The 19844-nt window shown below is 45.1% G+C and overlaps 1 protein-coding gene across 4 annotated transcripts in view; it reads right to left on the bottom strand.

Moving 5' to 3' along the window:
- SGSM1 (small G protein signaling modulator 1) overlaps positions 1–6609 on the bottom strand; it is a 70657-nt gene extending 64048 nt beyond the window's left edge. For all 4 annotated transcript variants that reach the window (XM_021706997.1, XM_021706999.1, XM_008074040.2 and 1 more), the window contains exon 1: positions 6538–6609. In XM_021706997.1, the coding sequence (XP_021562672.1) occupies positions 6538–6601 (64 nt within the window). In that variant the 5' untranslated portion in view covers positions 6602–6609. The remainder of the gene's footprint in view (positions 1–6537) is intronic.
- Between the last annotated feature and the right edge of the window lie 13235 nt (positions 6610–19844).

The raw sequence follows: 19844 nt of genomic DNA, 5'->3' as shown, positions 1-19844 counted from the left end.
GGTGTTAGAGTCAATATCTTCCTTTAGTTTTCCTAGAAGCTGCTCTATGAAAGTTGGTGCTCCTATGTTGAGTGCATATATGTTTAGGATAGAAATTTCTTGTTGATGGAGTGAACCTCTTATCATTATGTAGTGGCCCTCTGTATATTTTAAAATTTTTGATAGCTTAAATGGTATTTTGTCTGAAATTAGGATCGCGACTGCCCCTTTGTGTTCCATTCACCTGAAAATTTGTTTCCCATCCTCTTACTTTAAGTCTGTGCATGTCCGTTCTAGTGAGATGGGTCTCTTGAAGGCAGTATATTGTTGCCTGGTGGTATTTTATCCATTTTATGGCTTTTGAGTGGTGCTAATTTTAGTCCATTCACATTCAGGTTAATTATTGAAATGTGAGAGTTTGTCCCTATCATAGAGTTCTTATAGAGTTGTTGCTCTTCCATTTGGTTTTTTGTCTTTCTTTTGGTTTTGGGGTCGGTTCATGTGTATTTTATTCTTTTTCCTGTACTCTTGTGAAGAACGTTGCTCTTTTTTCCTTTTCTTCTGTGTTTAGTACTTTCTTAAGTGTCTCATGTAGAGGTGGTTTGGTGGCAGCGTAAGTTCTTAGGGATTGAATATCTGGGAAAGATTTTAATTCTCCCTCACTGATGAAGCTTAACTTGCTGGGTAGGTTATGCTTGGTTGAAATTGTTTATCTTTTAGGACTCTGGAGATAGGGCTCCAAGTTCTCCTAGCCTGCAGGGTTTCTGTAGATAAATCTGTGCTATTCTAATTAGTCTTCCATGGTAGGTGATCTGGCCTTTTTCTCTTGCTGCTTTTACGATTTTTTTCTTTTTTACCTACTTTGTTTAGGCGAATTGTTATGTGTCTAGGAGTTGGTCTTCTCTTTGTTGTCTTGCAGGGGTTCTCTGAATCTCTTGTGTTTGAACTTTTGCATCACTGATTAGATGAGGGAAGTTTTCTTGAATAATCTCATGGAAAGTTTGTTCCAGTGTGGTCTCTGTCTCTCTTTCTGCCTCAGGAAGGCCAATTACTCTTAGGTTCGGTCTCTTGAAGTAATCGCTCATCTCTTGAAGGTTTTGTTCTGTCTTTTTGAGCTTGTTTTCTGTATTTTTAAAAGTTTGGGTTAGTTCTATATTTTGGTCCTCAAGCTCTGAAATTCTTTCTTCTGCTTGGGAAATTCTGCTTTCCATGCTTATCAGTTTGTTATTTATTTCATTCACAGTATTCTTTATTACTGTTATCTCAGTTATCAGCTCCTTCCTAGTTTTTTCTTTTCTCTCCTCAATTCTTTTTAATCTCTCCATTAATGTCTTCATATCTAGGTTTGTAGTTTGAGACCAGTCATTCTGGGGGCTCTTCATTGTTTGTATTCTGAAGTCAGTTTTCTCAGTGTCTCCCCTCCCAGGGGTCTGGGAGAGACCCATATTCTTCTTTTGGTTTTTCTTCATTTGTGTAGATTTTTCTCTCTCTCCCCCTTTCCCTCCCCTTCCTTAATTCTGTTTTTCAGGGAAGGTGGGGTTGCTTTTGCTTCGCTTGTGCAATCTCCTGTTCTTCCTTATGAGAGTCCTCTGGCTTTGTTCACTTTTGAGGTTGGAGTGTGGGCTGCAGGTGTACTTTTTGGAGTTTTGAGGTTTAATTGAGGAGGAAGCTGTGATTCAGAATCTTTATGCTGATTCCAGCATCCACCAACTGGTGTATGAGCCCACTGGAACCTATTTCCCACTGTCTTACAATCTGTCTGTGCAGTGGTATGTAGGTTTTGTTCCTGGACAAAAGGAAGTACACAAGAGGAAAATAACGGAGGGGGGGTCAATAGGAAGTTAGAAAAAGAGACGAGTGAGAGGGACAACAGACCTACATACCAACTAACAAGTGAAAAAGAGACACAAGGCCTGAGAGAAGTGAAAAAAACATGCAAGCAAAATTCCCTAAAGAATACTGGTAGCTACACAAAGACAGACCAATAAAATCATGCCTTTTGATGCATTTTGCCTAACACAAACAGATAGTGTAAGTCAAAAAGCAAGCAAAAGTGAGCAAAACAAACAGTCAAAATGATAAAATCAAAAGTCAAAATAAGAAATCAGACTAGCTCTGGAATCTTTCCTGAGTGTCTAAAGTCTCTTCAGCTCTGATCTCCAGCCTCTTCCCTTTGTTTTCATTGCAGACAGCTAAATTTACTCACAGCTTGGGTTTTCTTTTAGCATGCTGCCTGGTAGGTCTGCAACACTTAGTTGCCTTTGTCTGATTCAGCGTAGGGGAGGGGCTTTGTCTCCTGTTTAGCGATGTTACCTTAGGAACCGAGGTGGATGTTGCTCATAGGTGGGCAGGGCAATGCAAATCTCTGCCTAGAGAATGGCCGAGGTGGCAGTTTCTCTTTCGCAGATACTTTCTCTCCACTTGTCTGGGTCCCTGGGCGACCCACTATGATGGACTGTGGTGGCATGGGAGGCACCAGGGATCAGCTGCACAACTGGGTGCCGGATCTGGGGTACCACCAGGGGCTGGGATGGATGAGGGGGTCAGGAGTTCCCTCCTCTGGAGCTTAGAGCCTCCAATCAGCACCTCCTTAAGATATGCTGTTCCCTTACACAAGCATGGGGTCACGCACTGATTGCCTCAGTCAGGGTGGGCCCAGAGCTCCAGAGCTCCAAAGCTCCAAAGAGCAGGAGGTGAGTGGCAAGAGTGGCCCTGGGCCGCTCACAGGGTACTTCAGCCAGAAATGGAATCGGTATCTCTGAGGGGTGGGCACCCAGAGCCTCCCTGGGTGACTGGTGCCTTGGTGCTGGGCAAGACGATGTAGTCAGGGAGGGAGCCGAGACCCAAGACTCCTGCGTGGACGGGAGTCACGAATAGTAGAGCAGCAGCAGCCGGGTGCTGCAATATCCGGCCCTGCGTGGGACCGAGGGTCCCTGGGCCTTGTACCAGTGTGGCTGGCGATGGGCAGGGGGTGGGGGAAGAAAAGTAAGAGTCTTTTGGGGAACTCACATTCAGAGAATCTCACAATTCCACCTATGCTGTTGCCATCTTACCGGAACTCCACTTTTTCAATTATAGTTTTAAACTCTTCCGGAGGCGGCATGGGGGGGTGAGGGCAGCAGCAGCAGACACTTTTAGCCTGACTTTCCTGCATCCACGTGTGAGCATGTGCACTGCAATTATTTTTTTAATTTTGTCAAGGAGGGAGGGGAGACTGGACCACATGATTGGTGAGCTTTATCTGGATTAAAGAATCACATAGTCATCATCATTTATACTGTGATTACAGTAACACTTTTGGATCTCACTTAATCTTTGCCATGGTCAAGAAGAAAGGAAAACTACCCCTGTATTTCAGATGTGGACACTGAGGCTCAGACAGGTGAACTGAGTTGCCCAGGGCCACCCAGCAAATAAACGACAGAGGCAGGATTCAATCCCAAGTCCGAGTCCAAGGTATACCATCACACTGTGCTGCAAAAGACCTTGGAAGAGAGGATATAATGGTAACCTACCCACTTCTGTGTTTCCCTTGGAGGCCCTGCCCAGCTCCCCAGAACAGGAGACCTGGATTGAAGACTGGGCTCTACCATTAACTTGCTGTGTGACCTCAGGCAAATCACTTTCCCTCTCTGAGCCTCAGTGTTTCCTTCTGGGAAAACAGCCCTGTGGAGGGCATTCTGATGGTCCCTGTCTTACTCCTGATAGTTTCAGCAGCCCTGTCTATCTTGTTACCTTCTGTCTTATATAGAAGACTGAGAGCTTACACTGTTATGCAGTGGTGTATAATCAAAGTTTATTGAAAAAGTGAGCATATAATAAAAGCAACTTCTTATTACACAGGTATCAAAGAACCATTAAGATTTACCTTCCCTAATTCTTGTGACAAAACCCATAAAGAAAGAGCTCTAAAGAGTAAACCAGCACTCTTGGGGGTCAGAGCTTGGCCAATGTTATGTGTAAGGAGGAAGTCAAGAAGTCTTAGTCTCATCACTTGTCTTTGTTTTTTGAGTTAGCATTCACTTGCTTCTGAATGAATGTCCAAATACTGCCTCATCTACCTATGGATTTAAAAGATTCCAGGCAAGAAGTTCTTAAATGGCTTAATATTAACTGACATACACAGCACTTTTCATTCGTGTATAACTGAAATAATTGAACTGTCTGCTTGGGCTTTGTAGGCATGGTTCAATTCTTTCTGATAACAGCTTGTAAGGAGCAAGAAGCTTTCATAAGAACCTCAAGAAGATTCTCTAGGCTTCATTTGGTGTGATTAACTTTCTCCCACCCAAAACCACTGATCAGAGTTAGAGGATAATTGTCATCTTTTATCACTTTCTTGTCTACTAAAACTTGAATGAATAGGTATGTTAGCAAGTCCTGACATGGGCATGCATGTGATTTTTTTTTTTGAGTTGGAGACTCACTCTGTCGCCCAGACTGGAGTGTAGTGGCTGCTCCCGGCCACTGCAGCCTCAACCTGCTGGGCTCCAGCGATCCTTCCTGATTTTTTGATTTATTGTAGAGATGAGGTCTTGCTGCCCAGGCGGGTCTCGAACCCACGGGCTCAGGCAATCCACTCACCTCAGTCTCCTAAAGGCATGTGATTTTAATTGCAAATTAAAAAGTCCAGGAAGAAATACAAGCAGGGAATACACATATATTAAATACACATATATTCCCATATACATCTGTATATATACTTATGTGTGTGTACACACACACACACACACACACACACACACACACACAATATCCCACTTAAAAATAAGATCTTGCCCAAGGTCTCCCAACAAGAAAAGTGGCAGAACTGGGCAATGGACCCAGGTCTACCTGGCTATTAAGGGGGTGACCTAGGGTCAGGGTCTTCAGTCATGAGGTGCTGAGCGTATGGTATGGCACCCCTGGCCATGTGTGTGTGGCTGACAGCTAGCTGTGTCTTCCGGCTTAGGTCTCTCCATGGGACTAAGATCGTGGAAGGAGAATTAGCAGGCCTTCCCTACAAGATACTCTGATTAGTAAATACAAAAGTGTTCGGGCAGGGCACAGTGGCTCAAGCCTGTAATCCCGGCACCTTGGGAGGTAGAAGCGAGAGGATTGCCTGAGCTCAGGGGTTCGAGACCAGCCTGAGCAACACGGTGGGGCCTCATCTACAATAAATCAAAAAATCAGCTGTGCATGGTGGCACATGCCTGTGGTTCCAGTTACCTGGAAGGCTGAGGCGGAAGGATCACTGGAGCCCAGCAGATCAAGGCTGCAGTGCCCATAAGGATGCCACTATACTGTGGAACGCTGACTCAAAAAAAAAGTGTTCAGGGAGACAGAAAAAAGCACTTCCACTTCTAAGTACACACTGATTGTGAGTGGAATGCTGACTTTAGGTGACACGCAGAACATGTGGCCCTAGCCACTGTCAGTACAGGAAGAACCTGGAACCTTGTGGGCATGGATGGTTCAGAGACACATCTGAGTCATACTCTGAGCCCTGGGTCAGCCTCCTCTGTTGAGCTGACTGGCTGTGATCTCTCAGGAGGTGTCCATGGTTCTTAATGTCCCCCCCCCCTTCCTTTTTGTTTTTGAGTTGGAGTCTCACTCTTGTCACTCAGGCTGGAGTGCAACGGCATACTCACAGCCACCCCAGCTTCGACCTGCTGGGCTCCAGTGATCCTTCTGCCTCAGCCTTCTAAGTAGCTGGAAATACAGGTGCGTGCTACCATGCCTGGCTAATTTTTTTTTTTTAATTGTAGAAACGGTTTCTCGCCAAGTTACCCAGACTGGTCTCGAACCCATGGGCTCAGGCAATCCACTCACCTTGGCCTCCCAAAGTGCTGGGACTATAAACTGAGTTACTGAGGCTGGTCTTTTTTTTTTTTTTTGAGTTGTAGTCTCACTCCTTCGCCTAGGCTGGAGTGCCATTGCACACATGCTCACGGCCACCCCAGCTTTGACCTACTGGGCTCCAGGCGATCCTTCCACCTCAGTCTTCTGAGTAGCCCCTGGCTATTTTAAAAATTTTATTGTAGAGACGCGGTCTCGCCAAGTTGTCCAGGCTGGTCTTGAACCTGTGGGCTCAGGCAATCCACTTGCCTTGACCTCCCAAAGTGCTGGCATTACAGGCTGAGCCACTGAGCCCTGATGAGGCTGGTCTTAATTCCCTTTTTAAAAAGAAGTCTCCATCTACCCTCTTCCTTTGCCCAGAAATAGGCTGGAGGCAGGGCGAGGAAAGGACAGGGCACCCATTGCTCAGATGCAAGACCATGTGTCGCTGGGGCTGTGGGTCAGTGTGAACCAAGCCCATGGGGAGGGGAAGGCAATCAATTCCTCTCATGTCAACCATGACAACATCTTCATGGAGTGCAGAAGCCATTTTTAATTACTCCTCTAGACTTGTCTGTATTTTCACATTCTCCAAAGAAGTCTCTTTGGAATCCAAAAATAACTTTAGAGTCACAAAGGAAAACATGATGTGGGAACCCTGATTCAAAGATGCCACTGCCCTGAAGCAGCCCACAGAGAAAGAAGCTACTTTCTTATTCCATGGGTGGGCCCTGGACTCACCACAGAAGGAGATGATGTGGCTGCTGTCTTCATGGACAAACTTACGCGTGACGGCCTCCTCCATGATCTGCTTCACCTGGAAGGCGGAGAGGCAGTCAGAGGGGGAGAGATCAAGGTGACCCAGGGGTCAGAGGCCCACAAGGGCTGTACTGGCCCCACGGGGAATGTGCAGCTGCTTGGGACATTTCTGGTCCCTGCTTGCCTCTCACACCCTCCTCTCCTCATCGTCTGCAGGTCTGAGGCCTGGGACAGCCACATGATTCCCATTTTACTGACTTTTTCAGGTTCTTTGCCTAGGAGCTGCTGTCCTATCAGGTAACACACAAAAATGACATCTCCTTTCCTGACCACGTTATCTAGGGTGGCCCAATTCCCATGCCCACCCCTGTTATGCTTTCTTTATTCACCACTATTCCTGTTCTATTTATTTGTTTGTTGACTGTCCCCCCTTATAGAATATAAGGCTCCATGAGGGCAGAAATCACTCCTGCCTTATTCACTGCAGTATCCACAGAGCCTAGAACAGCACCTGGCACATAGATATTTCCTGGTAATATTTTCTACATGCGTGAATGAATGGATCAGAACTCAGAAGGGTGCAGAGTGAACCATCAGCCCTGGAATCTGGCAGACCTGGGCTCAGATCCCTGCCTGGGCACTGATTCAGTGGGTTTGTAATCTTACTTTGAGAAAGTGAGGTCCAGCAAGACAAAGCAGCTTGCCAGGGAGGTAGAGCCAGTCAGAGCAGAGACAGAATTCCAGCTCTGCTGAACACTCCCAGCTGTGTACTTTTCTCAACCGACTCATTCACTCAGCAAACACTTCTTGAGCACCTCCAACATGCCAAGCACGGGGACACCGTGGGGAAGGGTAGCCACGCCTCTGCTCGTGGAGGTGACCCTCTGGTGTCCTGAACACCCCCTCTGCTCCACAGGATCTGCCCAGAAGCATTGTGGGATACAAGCAAAGCCTTTCTCTCTAGGCCTCAGTTTCCCACATTGAGGTTGAGGAGGCAAGAAGAGAGCTCCCAAAGGCCTGTTTCAGCTCAGCATCACTCCTGGGGTCTCTGAAGTGGATGGGAGGCGAGCAGAGTCCAGAGTCATCCCCACCTAGTAGGTCCACACACCCTTTCCCACTGTCCTGTGGCCCATCCAGACCCAGCAGGCCAGCACATCTCCACATCCATCTGAGAGCGACTCTGGGCTCCCATTGCCCACCAATGCCCCTTCCTTCTGGTTGACTCCTGGAGATGAATTCGGAACTCAGAGCATCCTGGTCACCTTCCCAAGAGAAACATTTGGCGGTGCCCAGAGCTGACTCGCTGTCCTCACCCCACGCAGCTGAGTCAGCACCCAATCCACAAACAGCTGCCAACCTCCCTGCTCAGCAAGCTTCAAGCTCTGGAAACTATCTTGTGAGGCCCGTGGAAGTGGCTCCATTTTACGGATGCAGGAACTGAGGCTCACGGAGGTGAACAGGCCCACCCAAGTTCTCACAGCTGGGAAGTAGTGGAGCTGGAAGTCAGACTTATCACAGTTTACCCCCGTGGCTTCTGCTGCCCAATCCCAGCTCCTGTAGTTTTAGCTGTGCTTCCTCGGGCCGATGACATCACTATGAACCTTTGCTTTATTGCTAGTAAAAGGCATTCTAGGAAGAGCAACAGTTTGAGGGGGCTATGGGATGACCACAAGGGAAATGCACAGCACATGCGGAGCACAGAGACTGTTGCACAGGGTGTCTGCAGTGAATGTTTGCTGTATACCGGGCATCAGCTCTGCCTGAGACCTCACCTGGCCTCTTGCTACCGTTTTCCTGGCCCTAGCTGGAATGTCACCTGTTCAGGGCATCAAATTCCCCTGCCTGGGTTCCCAAAGCAGCTGGTTTTGTAACGCTTAACAGGTGTGTCATGGTTTGGTCAGCACCTGTCTTCCCTGCCAGGCGCTGAACCCCTGAGGGCAAGTACTTTGTGCTTCCCTGCTTTATAGCTATGACAACAACATCTACCTTGAGTTCCAGCACATAGTAGGTGCTCAATGAAGTTCTCTTTAGAGAATAAATGCCTTGAAGAATCACGATCAACCTCAGCCTCTGGAAGAGTATTTCATCTGAAAAAATGTTTTCTTGTCACCATAATTGTGGGTAATAGAGCAATAACATTATTATCCCTGTTTGTAAAGGGAGTAAACAGAGGCCCAGAGAAGTGGTGTAACCTGCCTAGGGTCACACAGCTGGGGAGGAGTGGAGTCAGGGCTTGGACCCAGGCTTGTTTGACTTCAGGGCCTGAGCCCTTTCTGCGATATGTCATGAAGCCCACATGGTCTCAGAACATTTGCCCAACTCTCTCCCCTCTTTGGATACCTGCCTCCTTTTTTCCTCTTGCCTCTGAGGGAACAGTGGTGCTGCAAACCTTCCAGAAGGAGGGTGCCAAGCACCCAGATGGTGATGTCCTTGGAAAGATAGGGCAGAGGGAGTGAGTTCAGGTTTGGTAGTAGATGGTACAGAACTTCTAGGGAGACACTGGGCATGGGGTGAGCAGGGGAGAGGTGTCAGGCATTGAGTCAGGAGCCCTTTCAGAGAATCACATAGTTAATTAGGAGCTGAGAATGTGGGGGCAGTCAGGCCTAGGTTCAAATCCTGGATCAGCCACTTACCAGCCATAGGACCTTGGGCAGATTCCTTTACTTCCTTAGGATAACAGTTCCAGATTCTAAAGTCAGTGAAATCTGTTGGCTGGACCTCCAAAACATCCTCACATTCCAACCATTTCTCACCCCCTCCCACCTCCCTGTCCAAGTCACCACCACCTCTCTCCTGAATTGACACTGTAGTCTCTCACTGGTCTCCCTGCTCTCCCCTCCAAGAGGCTCATTTCAACACAGCCAGAAGAACCTTGTTAAAAAGCAAGTCAATAGAACAATCAGACAGAACATCAGTAAGGAACAGAGGAGCTGAACAACATTATTAACCAATAACTGGACCTAGAAAGATGTATACAGAACACTCTACCCACAACAGCAGAATACTCACTTTTCTTAAGTGCAAGTGGAACATTCTGCGGGATAGAGCCTATATTAGGACACAAAACCAGTTTCATCTTTTGGGAAAAAAGCATATTTCCCAGTCATAATGGAATGAAAATGGAAATCAACAGCAGGAAAAAAATAACTGGGAAATTCACAAGTAAGTAAAAATTAATATATTTGTAAACAACCAAAACCACCAATGGGCCAAAGAAGAAATGGTAAGGGAAACTATAAAATATCTTGGAATAAATGGAAACAAAACCACAACATGCTAAAGCCTATAGGATGAAAAAAAAATGGTGCTAACAGGGAAAATATAGCTAGAAATGCTTATGTTAAAAGAAGGAGAAAGAGCTCAGATCTATAATTTACCCTTACATCTTAAGGAACTAGAAAAAAGGAAAAAACTAAATTCAAAACTAGCAGAAAGAAGAAAAGAATAAACATCAGAGAAGACATACATGAAACAGATGATTAAAAAACAGAGCAAGTTAATGAAACTGAGAGTTGGTTTTTCTAAAAGAAAACAAAATTGACAAAATTTTAGCTACGTTGATTAGGTAAAAAAGAGAATACTCAAAAATAATTAAAATCAGAAATGAAAGAAGGGGCATTAAAACTGATGCCACAGAATAAGGATTATAAGAGAATACTATAAACAAATTGGATAATTTAGATTAAATGACTAAATTCTTAGAAACATACAACTTACCAAACTAACTCTAAAGAAATAGAAAATCTTAACAGACCCATATGTAGCAGGGAGATTGACTCAGTAAGCTAAAATCTCTCTTTTTATTTTTTGAGTTGAAGTCTCACTGTAGCCCAGGCTGGAATGCCAAGGCGGCTCACAGTCACCCCAACATTGACCTGCTGGGCTCAGGGGATCCTTCCACCTCAGCCTTCCAAGTAGCTGGAACTACATGTGCATGCTACCATGCCTGGCTAATTTTTGGCTTACTGTAGAGATGAGGTCTCGCCAAGTTGCCCGGGTTGGTCTTGAACCTGTGAGCTCAGGCAAGCCACTCGCCTCGGCCTCCCAAAGTGCTAGGGTTACAGGCTGAGCCATGGAGCCTGGCTAAAGCTCTTAACAAACAAAAGTCTAGGACCAGTTGGCTTCACTAGTGAATTTTATCACCCATTAAAAGAAGAATTCTCAAACTCTTTCAAGAAACTGAAGAGGAGGGAATACTTCCAAACTTATTTTGGGAGACCAGGACTACTTTGAAACCAAAGTCAGTCAAAGATATAATAAAATTGTAGACCCAAAATCTGTGATAAATATCCATGCAAAAAATTCTCACCAAAATATTAGAAAACAGAATTCCACAGCACATTAAAAGGATTATATACCATGACTGGGTGGGGCTTAATTCTGGAAAGTAAGATTGGTTTAGCATACAAAAATCAATCAATGTAATAGATCACATTAAGAGAAGAAAGAAAAGAAATACAGCATGATTATCTTGGTTGATGCAGAAAAAGTACTTGATAAAATCCAACACCCTTGCATGATAAAAAGCACTCACAAAACTGGGATAGAAGGGAGTTACCTCAACATAATAAACACCATATAGAAGAAGCCCATAGCTAACATCAGACTCAGTAATGAAAGCTTTTTCCTCTAAGTTCAGGAAGAAGACAAGGACGTCTGTTTTTACCTCTGCTACTTATTCTGAAAGTCCTAGCTACAGCAATTAGGTAAGAAAAACCAGAATAAAAGGCATACAAATTGGAAAGAAGTAAAATCATCTCTGATCAAGGCTTACATGATCTTACATGTAGAAAACTAAACATTCAACAAAAACCAATTAGAACTAATAAACAAATTTAGAAGAGCTGCATGATGAAATTAACACACAAAAGTAAGTTGGGTTCTTATATACCATAAAAATGAACAATCTGAGGGAAAAATCTTTAAAAGCTATTTTGCAATAGCATCAAAAAGAATAAAATACTTGGGAATCAACTTAAGCAAGAAACTGGTGCACTGAAAACTATACAGCATTGCTGAAATAAGTTTTAAGAGACACAAATAAATGTAAAGGTGTCCCATATTCATGGATTCAAAGACTCAGTGTTAATACTACCAAACTACAGATTCAGTATCAAAATCCCAGTGGTGTTTTTGTTTTTTTGCAAAGTCAGAAAAAATATATCCTAAAATTCATATGGAATTTCAAGGGACCCTAAACAGCCAGTACAATCTTGAAAAAGAACAAAGAGGTTTTACACTTCCTAATTTCAAAACTTATTAATAACAGAACTATAGTAGACAAAACAATGTGGCTGCAGGCATAAAGACAGACACAGAGGCAAATAAAATGAACAGAGAGCCCAAACATAAAACCTCACATGTATGATGCAGTGATTTTTGACAAGGATGCCAAGACCATTTAATGAGGAAAGGACAGTATTTTTAACAAATGGTGCTGGGATAGCTATCCACAAGCAAAAGAATAAAGTTGGACTGTACCTTATACCACATACAAAAATCAACTCAAAATGGATTAAAGACCTAAATATAAGAGCTAAAATTATAAAAATCCTAGGAAAAAAGTATAAGGGGAAAGCTTCACGACACTGGATTTGGCAATGATTTCTTGGCTACAACACCAAAACCACACACAACAAAATTAAAAATAGATATATCAGACATCAAAATTTAAAGGACCTCTATGTGTCAAAGGACACACTAAACAGTGGAAAAGGCACTCTGAGTGAAAAAGGTGTGGGATGGAAAAACATATTTACAAATCCCAAGTCTGATAAAGGGTATTTAATGTCCAGAATATATGAAGAACTACAACTCAACAACATAACAATAACCTGACTCAAAAATGAGCAAAAGACTTAATGGACATTTCTCTGAAGGAGACGTATGACCAACAAGCACATGAAAAAATGCTTAACGTCATTCATCAACACCACAATGCGATGCTACTCACACCTGCTAGGTGGCTGCTATCAAAACACAGAAATAAGTGTTGGAGGGATGTGGAGGAACTGAAGCCCTTGTGCAATGGTGGGAATGCAAAGTGGTGCAGTTGCTACATAAACATTAGGGTGGGTCCTCAAAAAATTAACTACAGAGTTACCATCTGATCCAGTAATTACACTACTGGATATATACACAAAAGAACTAAAAGCCAAGGTCTCAAAATGTTACTTGTACACCCGCACTCATAACAGCATTTCTCACAATCATCACAAGGTAGAAGCAACCCAAGTGTCCATACATGGCTGAATAGATGAACAAAATGTGGCATATCCAAATAAGGGGATACTGTTCCTCCTTAAAATAAAAGTCCTGTTGTATACTACAACATGGATGAACCTTGAGAAAATTATGCAAAGTAAAATAATCCAGGCACAGAAGGACAAATATTATATGATTACACTTACATGAGGTACTTAGAGATTCAACTTCATAGGGACAGAAAGTGGAAAGCTTGTCAGGGGCTGGGGGAGGGGAAGTGGGGAGTTACTGTTTAATGTGTCAGATTTTCTTTTTTTTTTTTTTTTGAGTTGGAGTCTCACTCTGTCGTCCAGACTGGAGTGCAGTGGCTGCTCCCGGCCACCGCAGCCTCGACCTGCTGGGCTCCAGTGATCCTTCCGCCTCAGCCTTCCAAGTAGCTGAAACTACAGGCGCGCACTACCACACCCGGCTAGTTTTTTGATTTATTGTAGAGATGAGGTCTTGCCAAGTTGCCCAGGTGGGTCTCAAACCTGCGGGCTCAGGCAATTCACTCACCTCAGCCTCCCAAAGGCACGGGATTACAGGCTGAGCCACTGAACCCGGCTTGTGTCAGATTTTCAGTTTGGCAAGATGTGAAGAGTTCTGGAGATTGGCACACAATAATGTGAATGCACTCAACACTAGTGAATAGTACGCTTAAAAATGGTTAAGAAGGCAAATTTTACATTATGTATATTTTGCAATAATTAAAATGCACGTTATATGTTAATAAACTAGTATTTTTAAGCTAAAAAAAGTCATGTCAGACCATGTTCCTCCTCTGCTCTGAACTCTTCCATGGCTCCCATCTCACTAGAGTGACAGCCTAAGTCCTCCCCAGGGCCCACGAGGCCCTGCAGGGCCTAGACCCACTCCCCTTTCCTCCTCCGTTCCCACACTCACTCCATACACACAGAGCCTCCTTGCTGTTTGCCCAACTTGGTAGGCACCATCCCACCTCAAGTCCTTTGCACTTATTGTTCCCTTTGCTTGGAACACTTTTCCCCCAGAAGTCTACAAAGACCCAACTCTTTGTTCAAGCATTACCCTCCCTGATGATATTTACAACAGCAACCCTGCATTCCCACCCCACCTGATACTCAACCTGTTGAGTATCTGTTTTATTTCTCTCCTTAGTCCTTATCACTTCTACTGTGAAAAGGGGCTTAAAAAACATCTACAATGTCAAAAATTAAACTAAACATGTACTCAGCCTTTGCATAGTTAAAAAAAAAAAAGTTCCCTTCCTGGAAACTGGCAACAGCACTTGCTGGCTAGGTTAAACTGTTTAACAGCTTTTTTTTTCGCTTCTGTGAACCACGCTTGTATTGCTTGAAAGGTACCTAGGCCTCCAGGATGTTGCAGTTTGGCCCACTTGGAAAGTCCCAATGTGGCTTAGCCTTTCTTAAGCAAGCCCCTACAGCTAATGAGGCTCCTTGCTGTGGGACTGTCATGTCCAACAGGCAAGTGGCGGCTGACCCAGCTCTTGACTGAATAAAACCTCTCCTTTTAATAACTTGTACTTTTGGTGTTGGTGTCTGTGAATTAAGCACTCGGTCCCTATTTCCTTTGGGGGCTCATCTGGGATATCTGAGAGCTTAATCCCCAGCCCCAATCACCAGCTGACCTTGTGGGTCTGCATACCCACGAACTTCAGTATTCGTCAGGCCTGGTGAGTCTATGGACTCACAAATGGCTGATTGTCATCTCTGGCAGACTCACAACGTCCCCAGAGCCCTCTGAGAGGTGAGTCAAGTTCCTGTTTTGTTTGTGCACACCTCTGGTTGGACCCACAGGAAAGCTGGACACAGTGCTAATTCCTGGGTCCGAGGTCCCAGTGAGACATCACTGGGCCCTCTGGTATTGCCCTCGGGCAGTTAGGTCTGTCTGTTCAGTTTGTGCTATTGTCTTTATTTGTTCAGTGTTAGTCACTGTTGTGTCTGTCATTGCTATCGACATTATGGGGCAGCAATGTTCTAAGCCTGACACCCTTCTGCAACTGGTTTTGTACCACTTCAAGGATTTCCACGGAGCGGCACAACAGTCAGGTTATCAGGTAAACCAAGGAAACCTAACCACCTTTTGTTTCCTCAAATGGCCCACATTTCATAATTGCAGCTGGCCGCCAGAGGGGACCTTCAACCCTGCCATAGTGGGGAAGGTCCGACAGTTCATCTATTGATGCCACCCGGACCAGATCCTGTACATCACTGCCTGGTAGCTCCTGGTAATGCAGCAGCCATCATGGATAAAGAAAGTCAAAAAGAGAGCTAATTCTTCTCTTGCTTTAGCTCTACAGAAAACTCCAAAAGCCAAAGCTCCAGTCTTCCAGAGCCCACAGGAGGATGATGAAATTCCCCCACCCTACTCTACATCTGAGCAGGAGCAGGGGGCCCACAAGGTTCTCAGACCATCACTCACCAGGAGTGGGTCCTCATATCAGCCCCTTTATCCCCCTCTTCCCCGCATCTCCCAAGGGCCCAACCGCCCCCAATAAACCAACTAGCCCTGATTCATCTTCGGGGAACTCAGAACCACAAACTTCCACAGTCCTTCCCCTGAGACAAGTCCCGGGACTAGACGTGGGAGGTTCAGGAGGCCAGAACTTTATGGTTTATGTCCCTTTCTCTACTAATAATCTTTACAATTGGAAGCAACAAAATCAGTGTTCTCTGAAAAACCTCAGAGCCTCATAGGCCTTTTAGAAACAATTTTCTTCACCCACCAGCCCACTTGGAATGACTGCCAACAACTCCTCCAAGCCCTTTTTACTGCGGAGGAAAGAGAACGAATCCGTCAGGAAGCAAGGAAATTCGTCCTGGGACCGGACGGCAGACTGGCAGAGTAGGACCATGTGAACTGTGTCTTCCCCACTGAGAGGCCTAATTGGAACCCGAACACCAATCACGGTAGGGAGTGTCTCACCACCTATCACTGGATGCTAATGGGTGGTCTCTGGGCCACTGCCAGGTGGCCCACAAATTTGTCTAAAGTAAGTGAGGTAACTCAGGGCCCACAGGAATCTCCCATGGCTTTTCTGGAATGCCTTGTGGAGGCCTATCGGATGTATACTCCCATAGACCTGGAGGCTCCAGAAAATCGGAGGGCTTTAGTTATAGCCTTTGTCTCTCAGTCGGCCCCTGATATAAGAAAGAAATTGCAGAAAATTGAAGGATTTGAAGGGAAAAGTTTATCAGAATTAACTGAGGTTGCCCAGAAGGTCTATAATAGCAGGGACTCACTTGAAGACCAACAACAACAACAACAAAAATGGCCAAAGTGGTAGCAGCAGCCTTACAGGAAGTTAAACCTAAGCAGCCAGTAGGGAAAAGAGGAACCGGCACCGGGTGAAAAACTCCGCTAGCAACAAAATCATTGCACTTACTGTAAAAAAATTGGGCACTGGGTAAAAGACTGCCCAGACAGGCCACCCCGACCACAAGAATGCCCTCTGGGAGGGTGCCCACTGAAATCTACTCCTGTGCTTCAATTACAAACTGACTGACAGAGTTGGGGCTCTGTCAATTCCCCCCCAGAGCCCAGGGTGAAACTTACAATGGGGGGAAGCCCTGTCCACTTCTTAGTGGACACGGGGGCTGAGTATTCAGTTTTCCAAAAGTACAATGGCCTGCTTCAGAATAAGTATTCCTTGGTCCAGGGGGCAACCGGGACTCAATTATGCCTCTGGACCACCAAAAGAACAATAAATTTGGGAAAAGGGGAAATAACTCATTCATTCTTAGTAATGCCAGACTGCCTGTACCCGCTCCTAGGACGTGACCTCTTACACGGGCTTAAGGCCAACATAGGTTTTGAGGAAACCACGGCAGTAGTAAGCCTAAACACACCTGGGGAATCAAAAATTCTTGTTACTGTTCCCCTAAGTGAGGAATATGTGTTAACAGAAGGTGGGGCCTCTCTTGACTCTTCAAATGCCATTCTGCTGGCCCAATTGCAGATTGAGTTTCCCCAAGTCTGGGCCAAATTAAACTCCCCTGGGCTGGCATCCCATCAATCACCAGTTGTTGTACATCTCAAAAGTCAGGCAATGCCCATTAGGGTAAAACAGTACCCTATATCCCCAGAGACCTGAAAAGGCATAGCAATCCACATCCAGTGTCTTTGGGAGCTAAAATCCTAGTGTCGTGCCACTCATCCTGGAATACCTTGCTTCTTCCTGTCAAAAAGGTGGGCACAGGAAACTACCACCCTGGTCTCAGCTCCCGCCCTGGCCTTGCCGGATATTGAAAAACCTTTCCACTGTAATGTGAATGAAAGTTGAGGCGCCGCCCAGGGGGTCCTAACCCAAAAGCTTAGCCCATGGAACAGGCCGGTTGCCTCCCTGTCAAAAAAACTGGACCTGGTAGTCTCGGGCTGGTCGCCCTGCCTGCACGTTATGGCAGCCATTGCCATGTTAGTAAAGGACTCAGACAAACTAACATTGGGGTAGAATCTGACTGTCATGGCTACACATGCAGTGGAGTCTTTACTCCAAGGGGCCCCTGACAAATGGATGTCGAACACCCAAATAACTCATTATCAAGCGCTGCTTTTAGATCAACCCCACATCAAGTTCCAGCATACCCCCAGCTTGAACCCCGCAACTTTACTACTGGAAAAAAGTCCCATGGGGCTGCTACATTGTTGTTATGAAACAACTGAGTTCCAGAAGCTGCACTGGGACCTAACCGATGTCCCGAGAACAAACCCTGACCTGATGCTTTTCTTGGATGGCAGCAGTTTCATCCTGAATGGGGTAAGGTATGCAGGGGCAGCAGTGGTCACTCTACAGGGAACTATTTGGGCTGAGCCTCTTCCGCAGGGAACATCGGCCCAAAAAGCAGAACTGATTGCCCTAATCGAGGCCCTGAAAGCAGGTGAAGGAAAAGTTGTCAACATCTACACTGACAGCAGGTATGCATTTACAACTGCACACATTCATGGGACAATTTACAGGGAACGCGGATTGCTCACTGCAGAGAGGAAAACTATAAAAAATAAAGCGGAGGTCTTAGACCTCCTGGCAGCAATATGGGCACCCAAACAGGTGGCCATCATTCATTTCCCAGGCCACCAAAAAGGGAACTCAAAAGAGGCAATAGGAAATAGAAAAGCAGACCAAGCAGCTAGAGAAGCTGCTTACCGCAGGACCACCTGCCTGCTAGCACTGCCTTCTCCGGTTCTATGTGAGCCACCAGAGTATACAGAAGAGGACCTCCTCACTGTACAAAAATTGCAGACAACCTCAAATCCAGATGGATGGCTTCAACTTCAGGATGGCAGAACCTTCCTCCCTTGAGTCCTGGGACAACAAATCCTAAGGCAGCTCCACGAAGGTACTCATTTGGAAAGAACAAAACTAACCAAACTTATAAGAAAAGAATTCTGTCTCCCTCATCTGGACCAGCTCACCCAGGAGCTCATTTAAGGCTGCATGTCATATCACCAGACTAATAATGCTAAGGTCAGTATATCCACCCAAGGGGTCTGAGATAGGGAACTAACCCCCAGGAGACATTGGGAAATAAACTTTGCAGAGGTCAAACCTGGGCAATATGGATATAAATACCTATTGATCTTGGTAGACACCTTCTCGGGATGGGTCGAGGTATTTCCTACAAAAACTGAAACTGCTTCTGTAACAGTAAAGAAATTCTTAAATGACATCATACCAACATATGGTCTACCTATCTCAATAGGCTCAGATAATGGCCCAGCATTTATTTCTAAACTTACTGAAGTTATTGCAAAAACCTTGGGGATAAATTGGAACTTACATTGTGCTTATCATCCCCAGAGTTCAGGACAGGTAGAAAGAATAAATTGGACACTTAAAAAGACCTTAACCAAATTAACCCTGGAGACCAGTGAAGGTTGGGAACACTCCTTCCCTATGCCCTCTTAAGGGCCAGGTGTACCCCCTACATCAAGGGTCTAACCTCCTTCAAAATTCTGTTTGAACAGCCCCTGTCGTTACTTCCAAAAATTGGGCTGGAAAAAGCACTAGAACTGTCTAGCCTAATTTGCTTCAGTCACTGCAGGCTCTTCAAAAAGTTCAGCAAGCTGTCACTGAGACTATGCAGACAGCCTTCTGAAAACGGGTTCCAGAACATCCACACCCGTTTCAGACCGGTGACCAGGTCTGGATAAAATGGCACAAAGCTGAGGCTCTCACACCAAGGTGGAAAGGACCCCACATAGTAATCCTTACTACTCCTACAGCCGTCAAAGTCAGCAGTGTCCGCCTCTGGAGTCATCATTCACAAGTAAAGGCAGCCACCACCGCGCTCCCGGAAACATGGCAAGTTGTCAAACCAGCTACTAGAGAAGATCTTTTTTGCAGGCCTGGTATCTTAATCATATTCCTTGCATACTTTCCCTAGCTTGAGGCCTATTGGCCTAACCTGCGTAATCCCTATACTCCAGGGAACTATTCCTGGGAACTGAGAAATACTGTCACTGGGACCATAATTGCCACCTACAGAGGAAGCGGGCAGCATGTCTTTAATTTTAACCTTTGTAAATTATGGCCAGGTCTAACCCTCAGGGGCACACACACTGACAAATGCGGTACCTTAGCTTATGAAAAAAAGAACTTAAATCTGTTGGTTTTAATGCTTGCCCGGCATCAGGACCAGTCCGTTGCCACAAAGCAGGACAATACCACTATGCTGCATGGGGGTGTGAAACTATTGCTCCTTGAAAAAACTGAGACCCATACATTAGCCTCCTTGGTTATGTTAAAAATAATGTATCATCAGTAAAATTAATGGTCCTCAAAACTCAATATAATCCCCTGTATAAAGAGTCAATGACTTGACTCCAGGAACTGAAAGGGGGGAATGTGAAAGGGGGCTTAAAAAACATATACAATGTCAAAAATTAAACTAAACATGTCCTCAGCCTTTGCACAGTTAAAAAAAAAGTTCCCTTCCTGAAAACTGGCAACAGCACTTGCTGGCTAGGTTAAACTGTTTAACAGCTTTTTTTCTTCGTTTCTGTTAACCACACTTGCATTGCTTGAAAGGTACATAGGCCTCCAGAAT

The sequence above is a fragment of the Carlito syrichta genome, unplaced genomic scaffold (assembly GCF_000164805.1).
Source record: "Carlito syrichta isolate Samal-C Ts95f unplaced genomic scaffold, Tarsius_syrichta-2.0.1 Scaffold316282, whole genome shotgun sequence".
Taxonomy (NCBI): domain Eukaryota; kingdom Metazoa; phylum Chordata; class Mammalia; order Primates; family Tarsiidae; genus Carlito; species Carlito syrichta.
Note: the sequence above shows the minus strand (reverse complement) of the source record. Positions and strands in the feature narration are given on the sequence as shown.